At 33.5% G+C, this 22,855-nt stretch overlaps 1 protein-coding gene across 1 annotated transcript in view; it reads right to left on the reverse strand.

Annotated features, from left to right (window-relative positions):
* Positions 1 to 2,411: 2,411 nt before the first annotated feature.
* LOC117122995 (Golgi apparatus protein 1-like) overlaps positions 2,412 to 22,855 on the reverse strand; it is a 41,078-nt gene continuing 20,634 nt past the window's right edge. Inside the window, exons 8-22 of the mRNA XM_033268780.1 lie at positions 20,834 to 20,955; positions 20,329 to 20,430; positions 19,888 to 20,071; positions 18,830 to 18,967; positions 16,349 to 16,498; positions 14,398 to 14,511; positions 13,520 to 13,608; positions 12,933 to 13,047; positions 11,991 to 12,221; positions 9,334 to 9,413; positions 8,647 to 8,833; positions 8,243 to 8,455; positions 7,369 to 7,489; positions 6,791 to 6,897; positions 2,412 to 5,521 (exon numbers count right to left, since the gene is read on the reverse strand). Coding sequence (XP_033124671.1) covers positions 5,354 to 5,521; positions 6,791 to 6,897; positions 7,369 to 7,489; positions 8,243 to 8,455; positions 8,647 to 8,833; positions 9,334 to 9,413; positions 11,991 to 12,221; positions 12,933 to 13,047; positions 13,520 to 13,608; positions 14,398 to 14,511; positions 16,349 to 16,498; positions 18,830 to 18,967; positions 19,888 to 20,071; positions 20,329 to 20,430; positions 20,834 to 20,955 — 2,121 coding nt within the window. The 3' untranslated portion in view covers positions 2,412 to 5,353. The remainder of the gene's footprint in view (positions 5,522 to 6,790; positions 6,898 to 7,368; positions 7,490 to 8,242; positions 8,456 to 8,646; positions 8,834 to 9,333; positions 9,414 to 11,990; positions 12,222 to 12,932; positions 13,048 to 13,519; positions 13,609 to 14,397; positions 14,512 to 16,348; positions 16,499 to 18,829; positions 18,968 to 19,887; positions 20,072 to 20,328; positions 20,431 to 20,833; positions 20,956 to 22,855) is intronic.

Consider the following 22,855-nt stretch of genomic DNA (forward strand, 5'->3'; position numbering starts at 1 on the left):
GCCAAGTAGCGCGGATCGGTGGGTCACAGAATTCGTAAACTAAGCCGATTTTGGAGCCTCAACCCATGGTCTATATGGTTTTGTAGTCAGATTTGCGAGAAAAACTTCAGCTACCCGTATTTCTCGACTGAGACGTCAGTGGGAGCTGTAATTTGTATATGGCAAGGAGATTGAGCAACCCTTCATTCATATTAAGGGAATTTACGCCCAGAAACTTTGTAGTTATTAATATTTTGGTTATAATAGAAAATATTCATTTTTTGGTGACGTCACACTCACATTAGTTAGCATGCATACGTCATAAACTAGATACGTCACCTTTTCCTGGTAAGGCAAACTTTCCCGGCGTGCTTTTTTCATGGATAAACAAACACCACTGCTTTGCACATGGATGCCTTGCCCAAGCCAGGGCTACAAGAGCCGCATTGTTAATATACTGTTGTTATAATACTTAAATAAGGTACCGTAGTCCGTACCTCTGCAAATGAATTATTATTAGTTATTTTTTTATTTTATTTTAATTTATTTCTTCCGAAAGTGTACTTTCTATCACATATAATTCCACTGCCTTAGTTAGGCCTAGTCTTAATTATGCCTCATCGTCCCCCGCTACACAGTACATCAACAGCCCCTCCCCCATACAGTACATACGTTTGCTAGGTAACAACGTGGTCGCACCTTCCTTCCCAGGTGTTCATGTAACATTGACATAATTGTTAGCTAACCAGTTGTGTGTATTTCCTTGTGAAAATGAGTACCGCGGCGTACTCATTTTCACAAAGCATTTGCATCCCCTCTTGGAAAGAGGGATTCGAAATAATTAATTAATTAATCACCGTAATTTAGCTTACACTTATGAATTTAGGGAGCACTTAAAATGTGAAATGATCATTTCACTACCCGACAAACTCCGAACTTTATCTATTCATTAGGCCTGCATAATAGTTTCAAATTGCTGTACTATATACTCCAACATCACTGGCGCATGGTAACAACCAACTGACTGCAGACCATTTCCGGTCACACATTACTCTCCATAACACAGCACCCCCTAGTCCACCTCTGGATGGCGGGAAATTACACTTTCAGACTTAAAATTTGAATATAATTTTCCTTATATTTCCATTTAAATAAAATTGAACAATTTAGCCCCCGCTCTTAAATGCGCCACAGATTTCCGAACAAAGTCGAAGTCGAGATTCCTTCCACGATCTCAATGAATTATTTATCACGAGGCTTATCCTTGATATGGGTTCCCTGACGAAAACTTCACTTTTCCCCCGATGGATAAAAATTACCCTTCTATATAGCCCGGAAATGGTACTCTGTGGTGGGTCCAGGAAGTCGAAACAGAGGGGACCCAGGGAGGGTTTTGCGCAAATAAAATGTCCACCCACCTCATTCCCACAACTGTTGGGGCTGGGGTAAGAAAAATTATGATTATAGCACTTCCAGATGGCCGGAAATGGCACTCTTATTTTAAAAGTTGAATACAATTTTGTCTGTTTTCTCTATATTTTAAATTATAATTTTGAAAAAAATAGGAGGTTGGTGGCCCGTGCTGACTGGGTTCCCCTCGAGTCAATATAACACTTGACATAGCCTATAATTTTGTATCACAAATGATTAATTCCTAATGTCAAGCGAAAGATTTTTTTTACTTGAAAGATTTTTTTTTACTCAATACAGTTTTGACAACCTATAACACATTACTACAGTGTAATAATAATAATATTAATGTTGACAAAATGTTTGTCACTGGTGCTTAGAATATTTACAAAAGTGTGTGTGTGTGTTTGTGTGGGGGGGGGGGAGGAGAGAGTAGAGAAAGTGGGTGGGCCAATGGCCCCAGAGGTAATTCATATTTAGCAGATGATCTGCAGAGGTAATTCATTTTTAGCAGTAAACATAATACAGAAATCAGCAAAAAAATTACAACAAACCTCATAAATGAAAATATTAAGTGATCATTTACATCAGTCTTTTAATTCTCAATGTTTTATGAAAATATGCTTGATGTTAATTGTATTCTGGGTTACACCTGGTTACACTCAATCATAAGAGATTTGAGGAAAATTCTTTTTCATAATGACATTATTAATCCTTTCTTTAATCTACCATGTTCATGCTTTTTCCAGGTGCCAGTGGCAAACACGTTTAACAGGCACTATATAAATGTATACATTTATTATTACTCTGTATTTTAATTTATTTGCTAGATACAATTGCATCAGCTGCCCTCATTTTACAATCTCTGTATGAACTTTTAAAAAAGCCATGCAAATACTACTTGGGAATCTGTTTCTATATTTATGATTGTACTCTGTCACTTGTATTTGCTCTGAAAGACCGAAAAATATGTTAAATGGCACTTCAATCAATCTATTGTATATCTAATTTTGACAATAATATTTTGTTTTGAAATAAAATTTATTCAATGTGGTATTTGTGAAGTTTGTGCTCAACACGTCATACTAATACAATATAACGCATGAAATACGATAATAAATAATTTGAAAATCCACGAAGCTCTCTATTAAAAACGTTATCAGCATAGCAAACAGACATATTCATAAAAAATAAAAAACGATGGCATTATTTTTGCATATAGTTTTTCTTAAAATGAGTGTACAGTATTGAAAAATCAATTTTAGAAAATTTGGAATACGAATCTGCGATCAAGAATATTTGAAATTTTTTAAATTGGGAGAAACTCACTAAAAATGTTTTTCAATAAAATGGTGTCAGTTTTTAGGTTGCTTGCATTAATTTGACTATGAGAAAGCTAATGTAATTCACAAGTTACATTATCAGTGCACTTAGCCAGAATGTTGCATAGGATTACATTATGGAGCACACTAAAAGTAGCAATAGTATGTTTATAACTGAAATACCATTTACTTCCTCAAATTTACTTGATTTAAAAATAACCAGATAGCCAGATTATAAACAATCAAATTTTTGACATTCTGAAAATTGGATTGCCTCATTTTTCATAAAATTACCCATACCGTAAATGCTAGAATAATAGCATTGAAAGATTGAAATTCCACATCGAATTACAGACAATCGGCCCCAGGAGAATCAGGCCCATTTTCAGGACAATATATCCAATTTGAACGTGGGCCTGATTGTCCTGAAATGTTACCCATAATCCTTCATCTTGTCCTGTTTTTTTTTTAAAATTCCATACTATATCTTGCACTCTAAGGCAAATTATTAGGTGCTACGGAAATTGTTCACTTACTACGGAAATCTGAAGACATAGTTACGGAAATGCATTTTACGAACTTGAGATGTCTGGGAACAGTCTAGAGCCCTGGCTTAGATTTTACTACAACTGTCACATGTTCTTTTCAGGCACATTGATCTCAAATTGATGACACAAGCAGGCTATGCTGCTGACTTGTGATTACACCATATGCCTGCCATCTTGCAGACTTGTGATGACATCACACTCCTGACATGTGCAGACTTGTGATGACATCACACTCCTGCCATGTGACATCACATGAGGCAACAAAGGCCACACATCATGATTGAGGGCTTTATCCATTAAGACATAAAAGAATATTTTAAACAAAGAAATATGTACCATATATACATAACCAGCCTGCAAAACAAATTACAATAAGTACATTTTATACAAACGTACTACACATACATACATTTTCGATCTGTCAACATACATGCACAGACACCAAATAATGTTCACCTATTATTAAACAAACATGATGACATAAAAATGTCCAGACAGCAATTCGATACAGTACCTTCACCAACCAATAGTGAATTGATATTTTTTTGCAAATTTTATAATTATTTTCTATTTCAATCTCAAACTACTTTTCAAAAAGACATAACCTTAAAACTTTGTACATGTCTCTAAACTAAAATGTAATAAAATAAAAATATAACCGAACCCACAGAGTTTACACTAATTTTTTCGAAAATGATTATCGTGTCTACTGTATGCTGTCACCAATAAACAAGCTAGGCCTATATAACATAACTTCCAATCATGTTATGAAAAGTCACCCTGCCATCAATCACGTTATGAATATGTGGCAAGGACAAACAGTCCGTCACTTGTCAATTTTCAATAAGCAAGTCTGAATTCTTTTTTTTTTTTAAATGAAGTAAGTATTAACAATTGTTTGGAATATATATGTGCAGATACTACAATGGAGTAACAGACATTAGCATTTACACTTTACCAATCTTTCGGAAAAAAGCTTACACTGAACACATCTAAATAAACAACCTAACAAGCCAGATTCATAAAATTTGGCACAAATTATAGTAATATAATTTTGTAATACTATGTATACGCAAAATTTTGGTTGAATCCAGCAATTTCTTCACTACTTATTCTAAAGATCGCTGGCTGCTACGCCTTTCAGAAACTATAGGCTTTACTTAAATCAAGCTACAGTTTGAGATGACCAGTTACAGGAGAATCGTGGCATCTAGTTGACTCTGAAAATTCACAGGGGTTTAAAGTCTCCCACAAATCGGGGGACTAAAAACCATGACGGCCTCCCGCACTCACACAACCCGACAAGAATCTCCCGGAAATAGTCTAGCATGATCCTTCCTAAAGGGCTAATTGTAGTAAATATGTTGAATTTTTTAACTTTCATTATTACCTTTATCACCATTCACAGGCAAATGATTGGTTGCTCCTGTATCTACCGCATATGTTTATTGTTTACAATTTTATACATTGCTTATTAGTTATATCATATAAAGGGTAAATAATACTTTTTTGTTTATCAGAAATATACAAACCTACAACAAAAACCTGTATAATCCAGTTATAACTAACTAACATAATAATCATAAAGTAAAATACGAAACTGAGCGAATCCCCACCATTTAAAAAAATATACGCAACTCAATAACCAATATTATTTTGACAATATTTAAAAATAATTGTTAGAGTTAATACAAAAAATTTTAATATATTCATATGTAAACAATGAAAGTGAATTTTGTTTTGAGAACCATTATTGTTTACATTAAACAGTATAGAGCTAATCTAATTATCAGTAAAGAGAAATGTATTTGGTTTATTTGTTGGTTTTACCAAGAAAAAAAAAAACCCTGCGATATACTGTACTAATCCTATTAATATTTTATTTAAGTTGAGTAAATATGAAGCTGATTGCAATTTATAAACCTGATTGTTGCCAAAGATAACCAGCACTGAAAGAGCTGATTAAAACTTCATTCCAAGAAAACTATAATAGAAGATTTCAATCTATTATTTGTAACAAAATAGGAATATAAAAAGGCTCTGCTTATCAACAATCTAATCATCTCATGATTAGTTTGTTCTCGTTGCTGGAATTCATTTATTTTTCACTTCTGCACGAACATGCTTTGTTACCCGTCCACAGAACATTCCAAACATAAACAGACAACCAAAAAATATTATAAACACTGAGAAAAAATAGTTTCTTGATGGAGATGAGTGTATTGACATCACTAGCTCTTGCACAGTTTCTGGAGGAGCATTCTGTAAGATAGTAATAATACAAATACATTAAACCACCAGATGCACTGATTATGTGTAAACAACACATAACGAACGATACCTTGTTACTCTGAACAATATTCCCTATCATCATTTAGAGTAACTTTAGTTCTGTGTTAACTAAATTAAAGGTGAGATCTGCAGGTTGTAAGAACTTATCGTTTATTTTTCTTGCGCAATCTTTTAAGAAGTATCTCAAAATTCATCATGCTTTCATTATTAATAACTTAGAATAAATATAAATCAATCATTTTTTATTTCAAAAATTAATAATCTACATACAAAATATACAAGTGTATCTTGAACTACAGTATACTGTCATACCTAGAGGAACATGATTACAGTACATGATACATTGAGGTATGTGGGACATATTGTGAAGCAGATTATTACATTTCAGGGCATTTACACAAATACAAGTTTAAATTACCATAAAGATCATATACTGGATTTATAACACAATTCAATTGGAATAATTCTTTTGCATACTTCAGCTATGTAACTTCTCTTTACAGAACTTGAACCCAGGACACTGAGATTGGGAGGCAACCACTTTTACTACCAATATACAATTTTTACATATTTTCGTATTACAGTATATTGATTTTTTGCAGCTTTCAACAGTTCTGTTTGATGTTGCACAGATAACTAGAGTATTTGATATTACATTATACCATTGAGAAGCACAACAAAACATAAAAGATAAGTAATAAAATTTCATTATTGATTCAGTGCTATGTTTATATATGGTCACTAACATTCATAGCAACAATAAATGAATCAGAAACATAATCACCACATCCTAACAAAAACATCCAACCAAAAATAAGCTCCCAGCAGGAGCATGTGTTATGCCCTATACAGCCTTACTGTATTATTTTAACTAATAAAGTATTCTCATGGGATTCGGTTATCAGGAAATGTGTGGTGAATTTTTTTATTCCTTTCGTACAGTAATAACGTACTTAAGATGACACATGACCCATCATGCACCTCCACCGGATTTACCCTTTCCGCCATCTTTAACTGCCAGATCATAACATAGTGTCTTTGTTCCGAGGAAGCATAGACACAAAAACCACATTAAAATTCCGATAACAAACTGGAAATAACTTTGAAATAGCTTAGAATATCGGAGATGGTATCCAGCAGTCAATGCAAACCCTTCGCAAGAATTTGCATAGTTTGCCATTGCTGCGCGTACACAGGCGCAGTAACTAAAAATTTAAATAGAAGGCAGCTGTCACTTACCTCGGCTGCATATTCCCACATCTCTTTCCTCTCCATTAGCATCCGACGACATTCCTGCCGCAATCTGACTGTTTTGTCTTCAAGAGCTTCTAATAAACATGACATATCTACTCAAAAGAAAAATAGCAAATATTACAGCCACAAAAAAATTGTTACACGTGTAAGTCAGGCAATAACTGTTTAAGATCAGCTGGTTATTAACTGGCAATTTTTGAAAAACTAATAATGTCTGAAAAATTATGCATTGGCCAATAAAAATAGGCAATTTGACCAAATGATCTATGTGATTATTAACTGCTAATCACACAGCAAATGTACACAAATAATAGTTGTGTATAAATTATTAATTTAAGTAATAGTAGAAAAGTCCAAAAAGTTGAGAATTTTGTAAGCAAAGCATCAATGAAACTTTGCAAGAAAGTGTTTTGATACGAGTAGACTCCAAGATCTTCATGTACCGCTATAGTGAAAAGCAACCCCACCTATACAGTAGCGCCACCACTGGAAATAATATTTATTTTTGTGGCCTTATGGATATGAGCTATGGTATGATTACATTATTAAGGAAAAAGACTTACGTCGACCTTCTCCTTGAGGTATATCTACACAATAATGTTTAATATCTAGAGCACAAGCTTTGTGTAAAAGAGGATCAACTTGGACGTCTGCATGTGCCTCAGCCAGTAATCGAATCACTTGCTACAAAAATACATCAATAAATGTTAAAGTTATTACTGGTTTATTATTTAAATATAAACATATTATAGTTATAATTTGATCAATTTTTTCTCCCCTTAAGTGTGTCTGTGCTAGCTACTCTTGTCTGTCCAACACAGGATTCTCTGGACCAGTACATGGGGTGGCTCCAAAAATTTGTCTACAGGGGTCTGACAAGGGATTCTGGACCAAGAGGGCTGACAAAAGCCTTGGTCATGTCCCAAAATAAAATCCTTGGTGGGTTTCAAGGGGAAAGTCTATATGGCTTAGTATGGCACAAAATTGTGCTTTAAACAACAATGTTAGAGATTGGCAATCAAAATATTATTATTTGGGTAGGAAAATTAATATTGTGCTAGGGTACCTAAAGGCATATATCCATTTTTAGTTTTAAGCTTCTTTTGGTATACAATACTCTCACTCGCCCAAACTCATCTACTCTAACATACTGTAATTTGGGAAGCTAACTACCAGTCCAATTTAAACAACCATAATAAACTAATTCAACATTCTGCATGAATCATCATCTTCTACCTCTCTCTGAAACTCTTTGTAAAAAAGAAAATACTGGAATTAAATTATCCTTTGTAGAAAAACTTATATTTTAGCCCATAAGATAATATTCAAAAAGCAACTCTAAGACCGCCATCAATCAGCACAGATTAGCTATCACAAATCATTTACCAACTTTTAAAAAGAGTACTGAAGATAAAAAAGTCATATTCCTCTACATACCATTTTACAATCTTTATCTGATATCTTGTTATGCTGCAGCTTCACCTTCAGGCATTCCTCGATGCGACCACTACCAGGATCATCAAACTCTTCGATGCAGAGGGTCTTGGCAGTATTTCGACAAACACGAGCCAACAAGGGATCCATTCTAAAGTCCATTGCAGCATCTTTCATGATGCTGGTTATCCTATCATCACAACTTCTTGATAATTTCTAGAACAGAGAATTAAGTACTGTACAGCACAGGATCAGAGATGAAATAGTTGCAAGAAGCAAACCTTTGCTTTGCATATTTTTTGTTAATACTGTAATCAGTACCTCGAACACCTCCATCACCATTGACACAATTTTCAGCAGCACTACCAGCAACATCACCACCATTTCAGCCATTATTACTGCCTTACCTTTTCAGTGTGTTTGGCTTTTAGGCATTCAATTACTTTGCCTTCCAATTCCACTTGTTTGTCTTCAGTGTCAGTGATCTCTTTGCAAAACTTAATAATATCCTTCGAGCAAGCCTTTTGAAGCATTGGATTTAACCTGTAGTCATGCATCTTGGAGATCTGTCTCTTGGTCAACACTTCCTTGCATCTGATCAAACACATAATTATTAGCATATAAAAATATATTTTTATTTTGGTTTATAACATATTATTGCTAGTTGGTTTAGTAGCATGCATTTTTTGGAATTTTATACATACAATAATGGTAATGTCAATTCCAATGCCTTAAACACCACTCAACTCAATTAAAAGATAAGATAAGCTTTTTTGGTCTATTCACATATAAAAATATAAACAGAAATGTTCCTTGAATCTGGCATAAACATGTCAACAAACATCAAATTAAAAAAAGCAAAGAAATTGTAACGCAACTACTTATTACATAATTTAAATATTATATATAAAATATTTTAAATATTCAATATTAATTAAAATTGTAGTTATTATTACGAAAAATTTTATTTACAACAAATACCCGTATCTCGTGGTAGTACTGCGCTTTTGTTTCATTGTGTAAATGCGAAATAGGATTGTTGGACCTCTTGCCATTCTATAATCTTTGATGGAAGTCTTGTCATTATCACTTACTTTGAATCCATGGCAGGGTCATTTTTCCTCTGCTTCAAACACTTAAAGATCTCCTGCGGAGACGAACCCTGGCAAAATTGCTGAAAAAAATGTGGAAAAAGACATGTAACTATAATTACTTCTGTCTCTTATACACATCGCCCTTCGCANGGAAACTGATATACAGAACCAATGTCCAATGATGTCTGTCCTTATGAAATATATAATTTAATTATATAATAATAATCAAATTTATATATAATCACTAGCTACAAGCCTTTCTATCTTCAATCCTACTATGGATGTTCTGGAAATCAGTAGGCCGTGGAGCGCTAATTAATTTTTCGTATGCAGTTCAGAGCGCTGTTTTCAGGACGAAATTAAGTGATCTTGTTAATCTAAATCATAAGATTATGATTTTTATTCAGAAATGCGCGATATATTTCAGCTGGCCAAAATGCGTTAAAAGTGGAGATTTTCGACCCAAAATTGGAGTGCGGAGTTTTGCTTAAATAAACGGAGTAACACCGCCGAAATCAGAGTGGTTGGCATGTCTGATCTTGACTACAAGTTTTAAATAAAATTTTCAACCAAAAACTAACAGCAGTCTATTTTAAACAATTGTATTTTCTTCCTGGAATTTCCATCTTCTCATGGGGGCAGACTCAGACAAAAGCAAATACAGAAAATATAACAGTATCACAGTACTGAAAATATTGAAAGAATTATACAATGTTACCATTACACTTTTAGGGATAACATTTTTAATTTCATTAAGAATGCCTATTGTTTTAGAGATTTTATTGGAAAAGTTATCACAATGGCTATTCCAGTTTAGATGTTGATTTAGAATTATAACAAGAAAGTTGAAGTCTTGGGTCTGCTGTATTTTAATCCCATCTATTTCTTTGTTTAAAACATTTAGGTTTAGATGGCGTTGAGTAGTATGGAAAATCATAAACTTCGATTTATTTAAGTTTAAAGATAATTTATTTAATTTGAGCTATTCACTAATTTTTATCAGTTCAATGTTTATGATATCATTGAATGTGTGTGCCATGGACATTTACTTATGTAATAAAAGGATTATATAGTACGAACAATTTCCACTGGCATCAATTCATGCAAGCAAACAATAAACTGCGGTGGTTGTATGACGATAACAACATTATCATAATTCCTGTACACAAAGTCAATGTTACTATAGTTTGTAAAACACATGTGCCATTTTACTTTTTGGAAAACATAAATATAATAAATATAATGAAAAAAAATAAATTGTCAGAAAAAACACGCCAAAGCATATTGTGCAATTCTAAACAGCGAGAGCACTAGAGATCAAGTCACAATATCACACAAGAAAAAAGAAAAACCTATCATTATTCAAAGGAGAGAAAATGAAAAAAATAATACAGCAATTAGGTACAAAATCACGTACCACTAAACAATGTTTACATCAGTAGTGGTAAAAGTGTCACATTTAGATAGAAAACGACCGACCAACACCCATGCAAAGCAGGGCAGTGTAATTTTTTTCTATCAACAGTACTGCTTATAGCCTTATTGTATTTAAATATAGTTTAGGCCTCCATATATTCAGTGATTGCACAACTTTCCATTTATATAGAGGTCACCATTTTTGAATACTGGGCGCTAGTTTTCTTCATATGCCTTACTCATGATCTCCTTCAAGCTTTGTTTCTTCTTTATGTCCTGCCAGGGAAGGTCCTCTGTTATGTATACTTCAGTGTTATTTCGTAGTTTCTTGTATTTAGATATTAAGACATCTTGTTTTTGCGGACGATACAAAAATGATAATATGCCTTGGCTTAGCCACAGACTTCTTACCTTTATGGTAAATATTTTTAATGTTTATGTCTGGAAGTTTTAACTGCTGCTTGATAAAATTGCAAATAATGCTTTTTGTATCCTCCACTTCACTTTCTTTGAAACCACAAAAACGTAGATTAAAATTCTGATTGTACCTTTCAAATCTAAGAATGTCATTCTGTGCCTGTGACAACGCCTGGTCATTTTCATCATTTTTTGAGGACAGCTTGCCAATATCGTCTGTAAGTTTCTGTGTCGTTTTCCTCTTTTCTGTGCCCCTTTCCATTGCAAATTCAGTTGATTTTATTGTGCTCAGCTTGTCATTTTCTAAAGTAGTGATTCTAGATTCAACATTAGATAGCTTGCCAACATAGAAGTCTGATTTTCCAAAAGCTTGCTGTTCATTGCATGAATTATGTCGGGCAAATCAGGTGTATCAGACACTGAGTTATGTTTCACAGGTGGAGCCAGTTTAGGCGTGGTGTTCTCTGATTGGGTAGTTTCAAGCTTGTCAGTATTGTCCGGCTTGGCTTTCCTAGGCACCATTTTTTTAATCGATAATTAAGTTACCAAAATAATCTGGTATACCTTTTTGAATAAACAGAGACGATAATGCTGGCAGTTTGTAGAAGAAAACTGTGTTTCATAGGCGTTCTTGCGGAGCGATTGTGACACACGTCTTACCACCTCGCTGTCATGATAACGCCATTAAATAGGTCTGTGCTAACATACCAAATACAAAATTTTACCTTCAAAATTATCATTATCGGTGTCTCGCCTTAGTTTCCTATTGTGGGTGACTGAAATTATTATACTATATGCAAAGTAAAAGAACGGAAGAGACTTACTTTAATCATACGTTTGCAAACATGCATGAAAGTATGATCAAATTCTGGGTTGATGGCTTCTTTCTTCTGCTTGTTAAAGATCTTCATATGACATTGGTTGCCAAGTTTGCTCTGATGTGCACGTAAGCATTCAATAATACGTGCATTTCCTTCTTTGACACCCGAACAATGCGTGTGAATATCCTCGGCACAAGCCTTATTCAGTTCAGGATCAAGTTTGATATTCTCAGCCTGGAATGTAAACAAATTAAAAAAACAATTCTCTTCATCACTTTCAGGCCGATAATAAACTATATAATATATTGTGTGGAAATACCACACTACTGGTTTACATTGGAATGGCATCTTGAATGTGTCTCTAAAAAACACAGAATGAAAGTAATCTTGAATGCAAACTGCTATTAAGGTAGTACTATTTTGAACAATTTATTTTATTTTCTCCTCCATCTGGTTGATTTTGGCAAAATTATTATTATTATTAAAATTATTTGCTAAATTCCGCCCTCCTCCGATGATCTTAAAAAAAATAAGTACAAGAAACAAGGAATGAAAAAAGTCTTGCCGTACACGGAATCGCAATTGATTTCTTTTCTCTCTCTTTCACTCTCTCTCTCTCTCTCTCTTTATTATAGATGCAATTGAAATATTAATGCCTTGCCTTGAATCTTGAGTGTGTATTCATAATGGAAAAGTCTAATACATAATAAATGTTTACTCTGAATATTTATTGTATATTTTGAATGTGAATCTTTGTTAATGTATATTACTGAATATTAATGTAATTTTATAAAATAAAAATTGTAATATTTTCTTCTTAAAACATATTTTTTTTCATTGTAAACAGTGAGCAATTTCATTTAGCTAAGGCTATAATTCACTTTCATGTTTTCTTCTTTTTCCTTTATATGTTAAATAAAATAAACATAAATGAAATGAAAATACCTTCTGAAGTTCTTCGAATTTCAGTTGTTTCCTGCAATCATCACTGACTCTATGTGTCCTCTCAACTAGTGTATCATCTCTCACAAGTTGGCTGAGACATGATATCACTGCTGACCTGATTAAAAAAAAATGTAGTGTTTCTTATCAACCTCCGAAAAAAAAGAGCTTTGGTTCCCCATCACCCCACCCCATTTTTGATACTCCTATATATGCTACATCTGACAAAGGATGATGATACTGATGATTAAAATAGTAATAAAATATGAATAATACTCAATGCAATTCATCATTGAACTACAAAAAAAGTCCTAAAGAATTGCATTTCCTGTGAGTGACAATCTGAACGGATCATCATTAAAAAAAGAACGATCCATTACGCGTGGCAACGACCATCGGGTGGAGTGAATGCCTGGCTGAATAGACAAATCCTTAAGGTAGATGTAAATTTGACAGTGTTGTGACTCCTTTTCATTTATACAGTTTTTTAAAAAAGTTTATATTATATCTTTCAATAAAAAATTTTTTATTATATATATAAAAATATAATATGGTATTGAGTATAAAATTCTTTTAGAAGGAATACTTGCTTTTCTTTACCGCCTTTACAATAAGTAGTGACATCAGCACGACAAGCCTCCTTAAACTTGAAGCTAAACCTGTAGTCTTTCAATTCCAGCTGTTGGTAAATAAAGCATAAAAAAAAAAAATCAATATTATCTGCTGCTTCTGAATACATCAACTAAGCTTAAACAGGGTTAATGAATATTCTAAAATTCACTTCAAAATAACTAATCAATATTGAAACAAGCACAATGTGTGGGTTGATGCATGCATACTTACGATGAATTATTCTGGGAAAAAAATAACCAATAAAATTTGAAATCTTGGGAAAAAAAGCAGCAAAATAAAAAACACAAAATTGTGAAATCTTAAAAAAAAATAAAATAAATTAGAATATTTGTTTTACTTACAAGAATTTTTCCATGATCAGAATTTTATTTGTTAAGAATGCTTATTATATATAAATATAAAAAGTAAAACACAAATGAAAAACATGTATATTTTGTATATCTTTCTCAAAATTATGTTTCCATGTATTCTAAACTTCAAAAACAAACAAATTAAAGCTTCTATCTGAATATACCATATTAAACGCAATTCATGATTTCTCAACCATGTTGTAAAAATGGAGGTGTAGAAAGTATAAAGAACAAATTACAGCAGTCCATCCCTGGGGTAGCAAAGAGCTGAGAATTTAAACAATTTTTGTTACGATGTATGTGCTACTAAAAAAATCACCGATGCTATCATATTTTTTAAGACAATAATTCATTTCTTACTATGATAAACAGGTAAAAAAATGGTTTTAATCTTAATTCACAAATAGATAAATATTAATAAAAATTATTAAATTTGTTTTTGCATTAATCAAGGATTAAGAAATATTTTCATCTATGGTACTTACCAACTGGAAGTGTTCAACGCCAGCAGCACATTTCTCATCCATTTCATTGTCATTCTTGTGCTCAATCAAACACTGCATCAGAATGCCTTCATTCAACTGCTGCTTCAAATGGTCCTGATAAATTGTTTGCAAAAATGAAAAACAAACATTTTGTCAATCATCTACATCCCTGATCAAGGGCTTAGTCAGTGAGCAGACTTTTGGACGGCTAACAATTATTTAAGACGGCCACTTTTACTGTGATGGCTTGATCTACCCAGCTCGGCCTAGCCTAGTTGGGCCTGGTCTACCTTTATATACCTTCTTCGAATCTATAGAATGTTGCATTAAACTAAAGCTAAATCACATTTACATTTGATAAAGCAACCTACATTGATTGAATTTATGTTGATTTCATACCAACATTCGGTGGGGATTCCCAAAAAGGTAAGGCTAAACCATTGTTTCGCCGGTGAAAATTGCACTTACAACACACGTATGTCATGTTAAAAACATATTTATACCCCGCTGGAAAATAGATGGTTCTAAGTCGTCCACAATGCATGCACATGTCTCTGCAAAAGATACAGTACTTGAGATTCGGTTCCCCAAGATATCACCGTAAAGCAGATTTGTTGTTAACATCACAAGTTAAAATTTAACAGTCAATAAAATACAGTAGGCCTAGGCCTATACTATACATTTCTCAATTTGGAGGACCTAGTGTAGAGTAGAATTTACACTACTAGGGCGGGACACATGTACATACTGCATAGCCTAGGAAAATAATGCAAGTAAACAACCATACAGTAGCAGTCTATAGAATGGAAATTATTCAACATTATTCCTTTGAAGACAAAATTCAAACACTTAAACACCTTTAAATGCACCCTAAATGTCATAATTTTCTATCTTTTCTTGCGTGCTGAGGGGACACCCCTCCTAAATCCACCCCTGCTCGGTTCATCGCCGCTCGTCTGTCGCTACGTGACAAGTTCTTCATCACCCTATTTTTTTTTTCTGGCTAAACTTCTATCCTTGATTCTTAACACTAGTCTAAAAAGTGAACACCAAATTGCAAAATTTTGTCTAATTTCCCAAATGGCTATTAAATTCAATTGAAAATGAAGTGCAACCATTTTGGCATCTTAATGTCAGAGAGTGTTGGTCTAGGAAAGTTTTTTTTTTACTATGTTTCCTGGGAAGTTTTGCCACCACAGCAATTTTATTGATTAAAATCTTGCAATTGGAGCACTATAATCAAACACTATAAAGAGCTTAAGGAAAAGCCACATATTTTATCTACAGTATGTCAAAGCTTGAGGCAGTAGTAGAACTTCAATTAATGTCGTAAGTTTACTGCAAATGATTCCTGATCAAGTTTTTCAAAATACAGAAAAATATTTAGCATAAGAAGAGCTAAAAGAAGGAATAGAAAATGATAACATCTATCCTTATCTCTACCCCCATTTTGATCTACTAAAAATGGTCACAACCCTTTAACTACTTTTATCAAATACAAGTAGACACCTCAGCATCATAAAATCTGTGTCATCGAATTTGGAAAGAAAATAAATTATCAGCAAACTCACATGCCTTTGAATTAAACATGAAGCAGCACATTCCCACAAAACAAAGACAAATTCACCGCTACACTCTGAGGCTTAACTAATAGGTCTGCCAGGCTTATTTGTAATGCTTAGCAAATGGGAGGCGACCATGTCAACTGAGCATTCAGACATAGTATGGGAGACAGCTTGAGTTGCCTACAGCACCCTCAAAGACCTGCCAAACAAACCTTGATTATTTTTAACTTCTTTTTATATAAATTCTTATACAATATTACATATTTTTTTTGTCTTGTTTAGCCCCTGATGGTACTACAATACTGTATGTGTTTAGGTTTCACAGCACATACTCAAAACTTTTCATACTCATGGTGATGGCATGGGACTTCATCAAATGTTCTTACCTTGCAGAACTTGGACAGCATAGGTGAGCAGGCTTTCATTAGGATCTTGTTCATCTTAATATCTTCTGATTCCTCTCCAGTGAATCTTCCAACAAGTTTTTTACATTTGTCCTCTAATTTGTCCATGTTATCTTGAAGGCAAGCCATCTCCTGTCACAGACAGAATATAACACATTTACAAGAAAAGGCAAGAAAATCAATTATAGTTAAACCTAGACATCAGGTCCATAATATAGTCATGTCCACGACGAGTTGAGGAAAAGGAATGCTCCCATTATATGGGCCAGACCTCGATATCCATTAATTTATTGATATTAAACAAACAGAATAGAATAGACAAATACTGGCTCATCAGAACCACAATGGAAAATGACACAGCTATGTCCGGACTACTTTTTCTCATACAGTACTTAAATAAAATATATACCATTTCCTATAATATAAATTTCTTATTAAATTTTTTGCATCATAATATCTCTTGAATGTAAATAAATATCCTTCATTTGTGTATCTTTTGTATTGCACTGTAGGGACACCAACTTTGCTAGCCATATGCTTTGCCTAACCAACATATTATATAAACACTACTGTAATGCAGCATTTATTGAGTTTACTCTGCATACAGCAGTCAGACAAGCAGGTTGTGAATTTTTGTTTTGGAATTTGTATGAGTTTGGTACAATGAGCTATTGTATCAATCGAGCAATTGTGGATTTGATTACCTCTCCTTTTTCATTTTTCTCAGAACAAAATGCTCCAAGGTCTCTTCTACATTCTCGTTCAATGTTAGGATTCAGATGAACGCTGACAGCTCGTTGACGCAAGGCTCGGTGCATCTGAAGTCTGCATTCATCAGAGAGCTACAATTTTAAACAAAGATTTTGTACAATATTAAAAATCCTTTTTTAGTCAATCATACTGTCAACATTTTAATAGTATCTTTTTTGTCCTCTAACAAGCACTATATTTGCTAAAGTGCCTGCATTTTTGTTTGCTGCTCATGCAAAAATGTCAAACAATACTGTTTACTACTGAATGACACAGAAAGAAACATAGTTTGTAGGCGCTATATACATTGACACCTAGCTTTTTGACACGGTCTGCACAAATTGTTTGCTCATTCATCGTAGACAAAAGTAATAGATGACACTTGTAGAGCACTTGTTTTGGTGGAAGAATTAAGGAATTCCATGGATCAGTGGGCCAATGAAGCAAGGAAATTTTGAATAACACTTTGCGGATGCAAAAAATGTGGGCCTAAGCATAGGATGAAACCTACTAGCCCTAGGATGACTATGGCAGCCTACATGAAAACAGTCTTTTGTGTAGGACTAATTATTTAGTATAATATGTATAATGTAAGTAGGTCTAGACTTATACGTAACACAAGAGTGTTACTGTTTGTGATTCGCCAATCCCCATGAGGCTTGGGTAGTTACAGCACGCTGACCCATTTGGCAGACATAACAATTAATATATGCCTCGGCCTAGCCTATACCGTTCTGAGCCGTTGGGCAGAAACATTGAATATGACATTTTACATGAACATACGCTGACACGTTGGGCAGAGAGTAGTTCAATTTATCACTCTGTATGTTGATTCCTAAAGATCAACTAATAAAGTTCAAAATATAGAATCAATAATGGCTTTTTCGGAGTTTGTTTCACGCTATCTTATATCAAACTTATCAGTGAACCCCATGGTATGTTGTGCAGGCGTTTTATATATTATTACCTTTTGATGCAGTACTTAGCCTATGCTTAGTATAAGCATACACAAGTCAATAATAATATCACAATTATTATAATGAATATGGCTATCTGTAATTTATTGTTACATGGTAGCGAAGATCTTGACTCCATTTAAATTCAAATTTCAGTAATGGGGGTAGAACCAGTCGTGATGGATAATAGCCTAAGAATGAACTGGACTTGTTAAAAGAAAAGCTAAACAGACTGGCGGTGAAGAAACTATTGGTGATTCCTTCAGTTACTAACATTTATGAGATAGAATTATTCTCAAACTTCAACTTACATGTAAGTCTCATTTAATCTATAAATTACCCCTTGAGTTTACTAGTCTTCAGTAAACAGTAAAAAAGACTATTATCCCAAAAGTTCATGCTTTAGAGTTTCTTTTGTTATGGATAGATGTCTTGAATAAAGTACATTAATAAATTTCTATAAATGTAATTGTTATATAAAAATGTATTGTCTGCCACAAAAATTATTGAGAAAAACCTAAAAAATTAAATAAAAACTTTGAATAGCTCACTTAAAAAGATCAAATTCGAATACAAAGACTCTTAAATTGATTACAAGCCAGATGTGTATAAGAGACAGCTACTGTAATGCAGCATTTATTGAGTTTACTCTGCATACAGCAGTCAGACAAGCAGGTTGTGAATTTTTGTTTTGGAATTTGTATGAGTTTGGTACAATGAGCTATTGTATCAATCGAGCAATTGTGGATTTGATTACCTCTCCTTTTTCATTTTTCTCAGAACAAAATGCTCCAAGGTCTCTTCTACATTCTCGTTCAATGTTAGGATTCAGATGAACGCTGACAGCTCGTTGACGCAAGGCTCGGTGCATCTGAAGTCTGCATTCATCAGAGAGCTACAATTTCAAACAAATATTTTGTACAATAATAAAAATCTTATTTTTTAGTCAATCATACTGTCAACATTTTAATAGTATCTTTTTTGTCCTCTAACAAGCACTATATTTTCTAAAGTGCCTGCATTTTTGTTTGCTGCTCATGCAAAAAGGTCAAACAATCCTGTTCACTACTGAATGACACAGAAAGAAACATAGTTTGTAGGCGCTTATATTACATTTGTAAAATCGGGAATTCGTAAAATCGGGGTTCGTAAATGAGGGGTTCTACTGTATAAGCATACACAAGTCAATAATAATATCACAATTATTATAATGAATATGGCTATCTGTAATTTATTGTTACATGTAGTGAAGATCTTGACTCCATTTAAATTCAAATTTCAGTAATGGGGGTAGAACCAGTCGTGATGGATAATAGCCTAAGAATGAACTGGACTTGTTAAAAGAAAAGCTAAACAAACTGGCGGTGAAGAAACTATTGGTGATTCCTTCAGTTACTAACATTTATGAGATAGAATTATTCTCAAACTTCAACTTACATGTAAGTCTCATTTAATCTATAAATTATCCCTTGAGTTTACTAGTCTGCAGTAAACAGTAAAAAAGACTATTATTCCAAAAATTCATGCTTTAGAGTTTCTTTTGTTATGGATAGATGTCTTGAATAAAGAATATTAATAAATTTCTATAATTGTATGTTATATAAAAATGTATTGTCTGCCACAACAATTATTGAAAAAAACCCAAAAAATTAAATAAAAACTTTGAATAGCTCACTTAAAAAGATCAAATTCGAATACAAAGACTCTTAAATTGATTACAAGCCAACATACGCGTCTATGAAAAAGAATACATAAAAAGCAATAAAAGTCATATTAAGAACATTTATAGAAGTAAATGGTGGCCAAAAAACTTACAGTAGCGCCTTCTACTTCACCGGGATGGAGCCTTTCATGTAAACAATTGAAAATCATACCATCTTTGGTATTATCATCATCATCATCAACATCATTATCTTTATTGTTTGGATCGTCATCCTCATCCATATAACAAAATTCTATCGCATTTTTTTTACATGCTTTATACAGCTGAGGATCAAGCCTAGAGTAAAAAAAACAAAAAAAAACAATCATTGTTGCAAATTAACAAGAATTACTTAAAAAGATGTTGCTAAGAAGAAGACCGATAATGAATATTACTAGTGTCGTTGATTGCAAACAGCAGCCAATTACACTCTACAGCACTTTTATTTAGAATCAATATCAAAATATAACTAAATACATTACCACGGTTATTAATTATTTTAGGAATATGTAAACATAAATTGATTTAAACAAATATTAATCATGAAAACATACTTGAAATCTCTGGTGATGAAATACTGTAGTGTCAGTAGACGAGTCTCGCAGGCTTTTGTCATCTCAGGAGCGTTAATGTTATCCATTAAGCACGTTAGAACCCTGTGGTTAAGATCATTTTTAACAATAAAATTATTAATATTATAATACCACTAATGATCATAACATTTTAATAACAACAGACTACAACAGTTGCAATATGTCATATAACACATTAACAAGCAGCCTCTGTTACTTTTGTTTCGACATTTGGGATATTTTAGTTTCAAAGGTCAATACATTATGGGCCATGGGAAACTTTATTCGCATAGTATGTTGAGAAAGCTCCAAAACCCACTAAAATATTAAAAATTAAATCAATTCCTTCACATACCGAACATGTTATCTGATTAGTGGCACCCCTTAATTACCGCTCGCACACATGACTCACCCAAGTTATATTGAAACAAAAACAAACTTATAAAGACATACTACAGCCGATACTAAATTTCCTCTGAAAAATTACCGAGCATTTCCTTTTGAAACTCCCTTGCACAAGGCATCTTCAACAGGCCTGCAGTCTCTTTCAAGAGCAGTGTCTGTACGCACATCCTCGCCAGCTTCTGTTTCTTTAACTAGTTCCTTGAGCTATCAATAAGACAGTCAGACAATTAAAGATCAACCTTATACAATAATTAAGCAAAATTCTACATAAATACATTGCAAGCTGTTTGTGTTGCCCTCTGCGACCGACCGACCATTTTTTATTGTTCTTTCACTTAAATTACAAATTTGAGGAATATCACTTTTGAAATTAACATTTAAAACATAAAATCTATTACACAGACATGTATTTTTGACCAAAATCAGACCATACAATGCATTATATAAAATCATTCTTTATTAAAAACACAATAAAAGAACGTGACAAAAAACACAAGTCATGGCAGGGTGGAAGCAACAGAGACACAATAAAAACAAGATAAAAATTTAAAGAAATCAATTACAAATAAAGACAATTCACCCACTCAGGCGAGTGTCTGGCGTTACAGATAACATAGCTCCTGGTCAATGCCAGCTCACTAATTTGCTTTTTATACTTTTTACATCGCTTATTTACTTAATTTTAAAATATTATTTAGTCTTGTTTCATTATCTTTAGAAAACACTCCCCCCTCCAATTCCAGGCAAAACAATGTGCATTTATAACCTTTATCTCTGATATCGTTGATGATGATGTCATTTATAATTATGTGCCTTGGTTATATTTGGTTCTAGTGACACCGTCAATTCAATTATTGTTAGATTCATCAATTAAGAATATGTCTGGCTTAAGGCTTGTACAAAATATATTAGGGGGAATTGATCCACCAGCTACAGAAAGGCCAGGTAGGTCTGCATATACCATCACTGACTTTCTGAGGTCTTTAATAGTTTTAACAATAAATTTTAATATCGAATCGTGTCGCCATGTATAACAACTTTGGTCTAGGGCAACTTTACAAGCGTTTAGGACATGTAAAAGGGTGTCCTTACTTTTACAAAGCTTACAATTATATGTAGTTAACTTACCCCATTTCTTTTAGTTACATCGTGTTGGCAAGAAATTGATCGAGGCTCACATGGAAAAACTTAGGACTCCCCTGGGCAAGTTATAGATGATAGATTTCCATGTAATATCGTATGCCTCTAGTATAGCAAGTTTCAGAAGTTCACCCTGCTGGACTAGGGGTTAAACGTAATCTGTCCAGAACTTGTCCCTTTTGTCATACAACATGTATTTAACATGTTGCTTGACTGCTGACCAACCAGAGGGGAGTCCCCAGCTCTAGCAATTGTGGACGAGAAAATATTCTTCCATTGCCACGATCCATTTCTTGCCATCTTTCTAACCCATGATTCTTCACGGTCCAATTTACATTTCAGTGCATGAATTACCGACAGTCAGCCTTCATCATACATCTAGGAAAAGCTAGGCAATGCGACTCCAAGTAAATATCAGAAAGGGTAGGTATTCCCAAAACTTTAGGGCTATGGATAAAAGCAGGAGTCGCACCTGTGATGGAAATACCGAGCCATCCTTTGATTGTACTTGTATGGATATGGTCTAATGTCTGAAGCTGTCTGTCGGTCAATTCATGCACTGTAAGTAAATAACTTAAAGATGGGATGCCGCATTGAAGTTTGTATTCTTTACGTATTAGAAATGGATTTTTTTATGTAGTCAAATATAACCTTACTTTTCCTTAATAATAAATCATAGTACTTAGAAACTTTTCAGGACCATCCTTTAAAGTTTTTAGTTCATGTTCGCCGAGTTGAAACTCACATTCCTGGGGTTTAATATAAGACCCATCGATTTCGTTATACCATTAATTTCATTCACAAACTTCTGGTGCGTTTGTTTATTACTTGTCATCAGACAAAAATCAACTGCAAAGGATAATGTAATGAATCGTTGGTCTCCCATATTATAACCATACGACGTTTCATTTTCTTTTAAGAACTGGATTATAGGGTTGAAAACGGTTAAAAAGATGATCGGAGA

This window comes from Anneissia japonica, unplaced genomic scaffold (assembly GCF_011630105.1).
Source record: "Anneissia japonica isolate Jap-2015-1 unplaced genomic scaffold, ASM1163010v1 scaffold1030_len608725_cov174, whole genome shotgun sequence".
Classification (NCBI taxonomy): Eukaryota; Metazoa; Echinodermata; class Crinoidea; order Comatulida; family Comatulidae; genus Anneissia; species Anneissia japonica.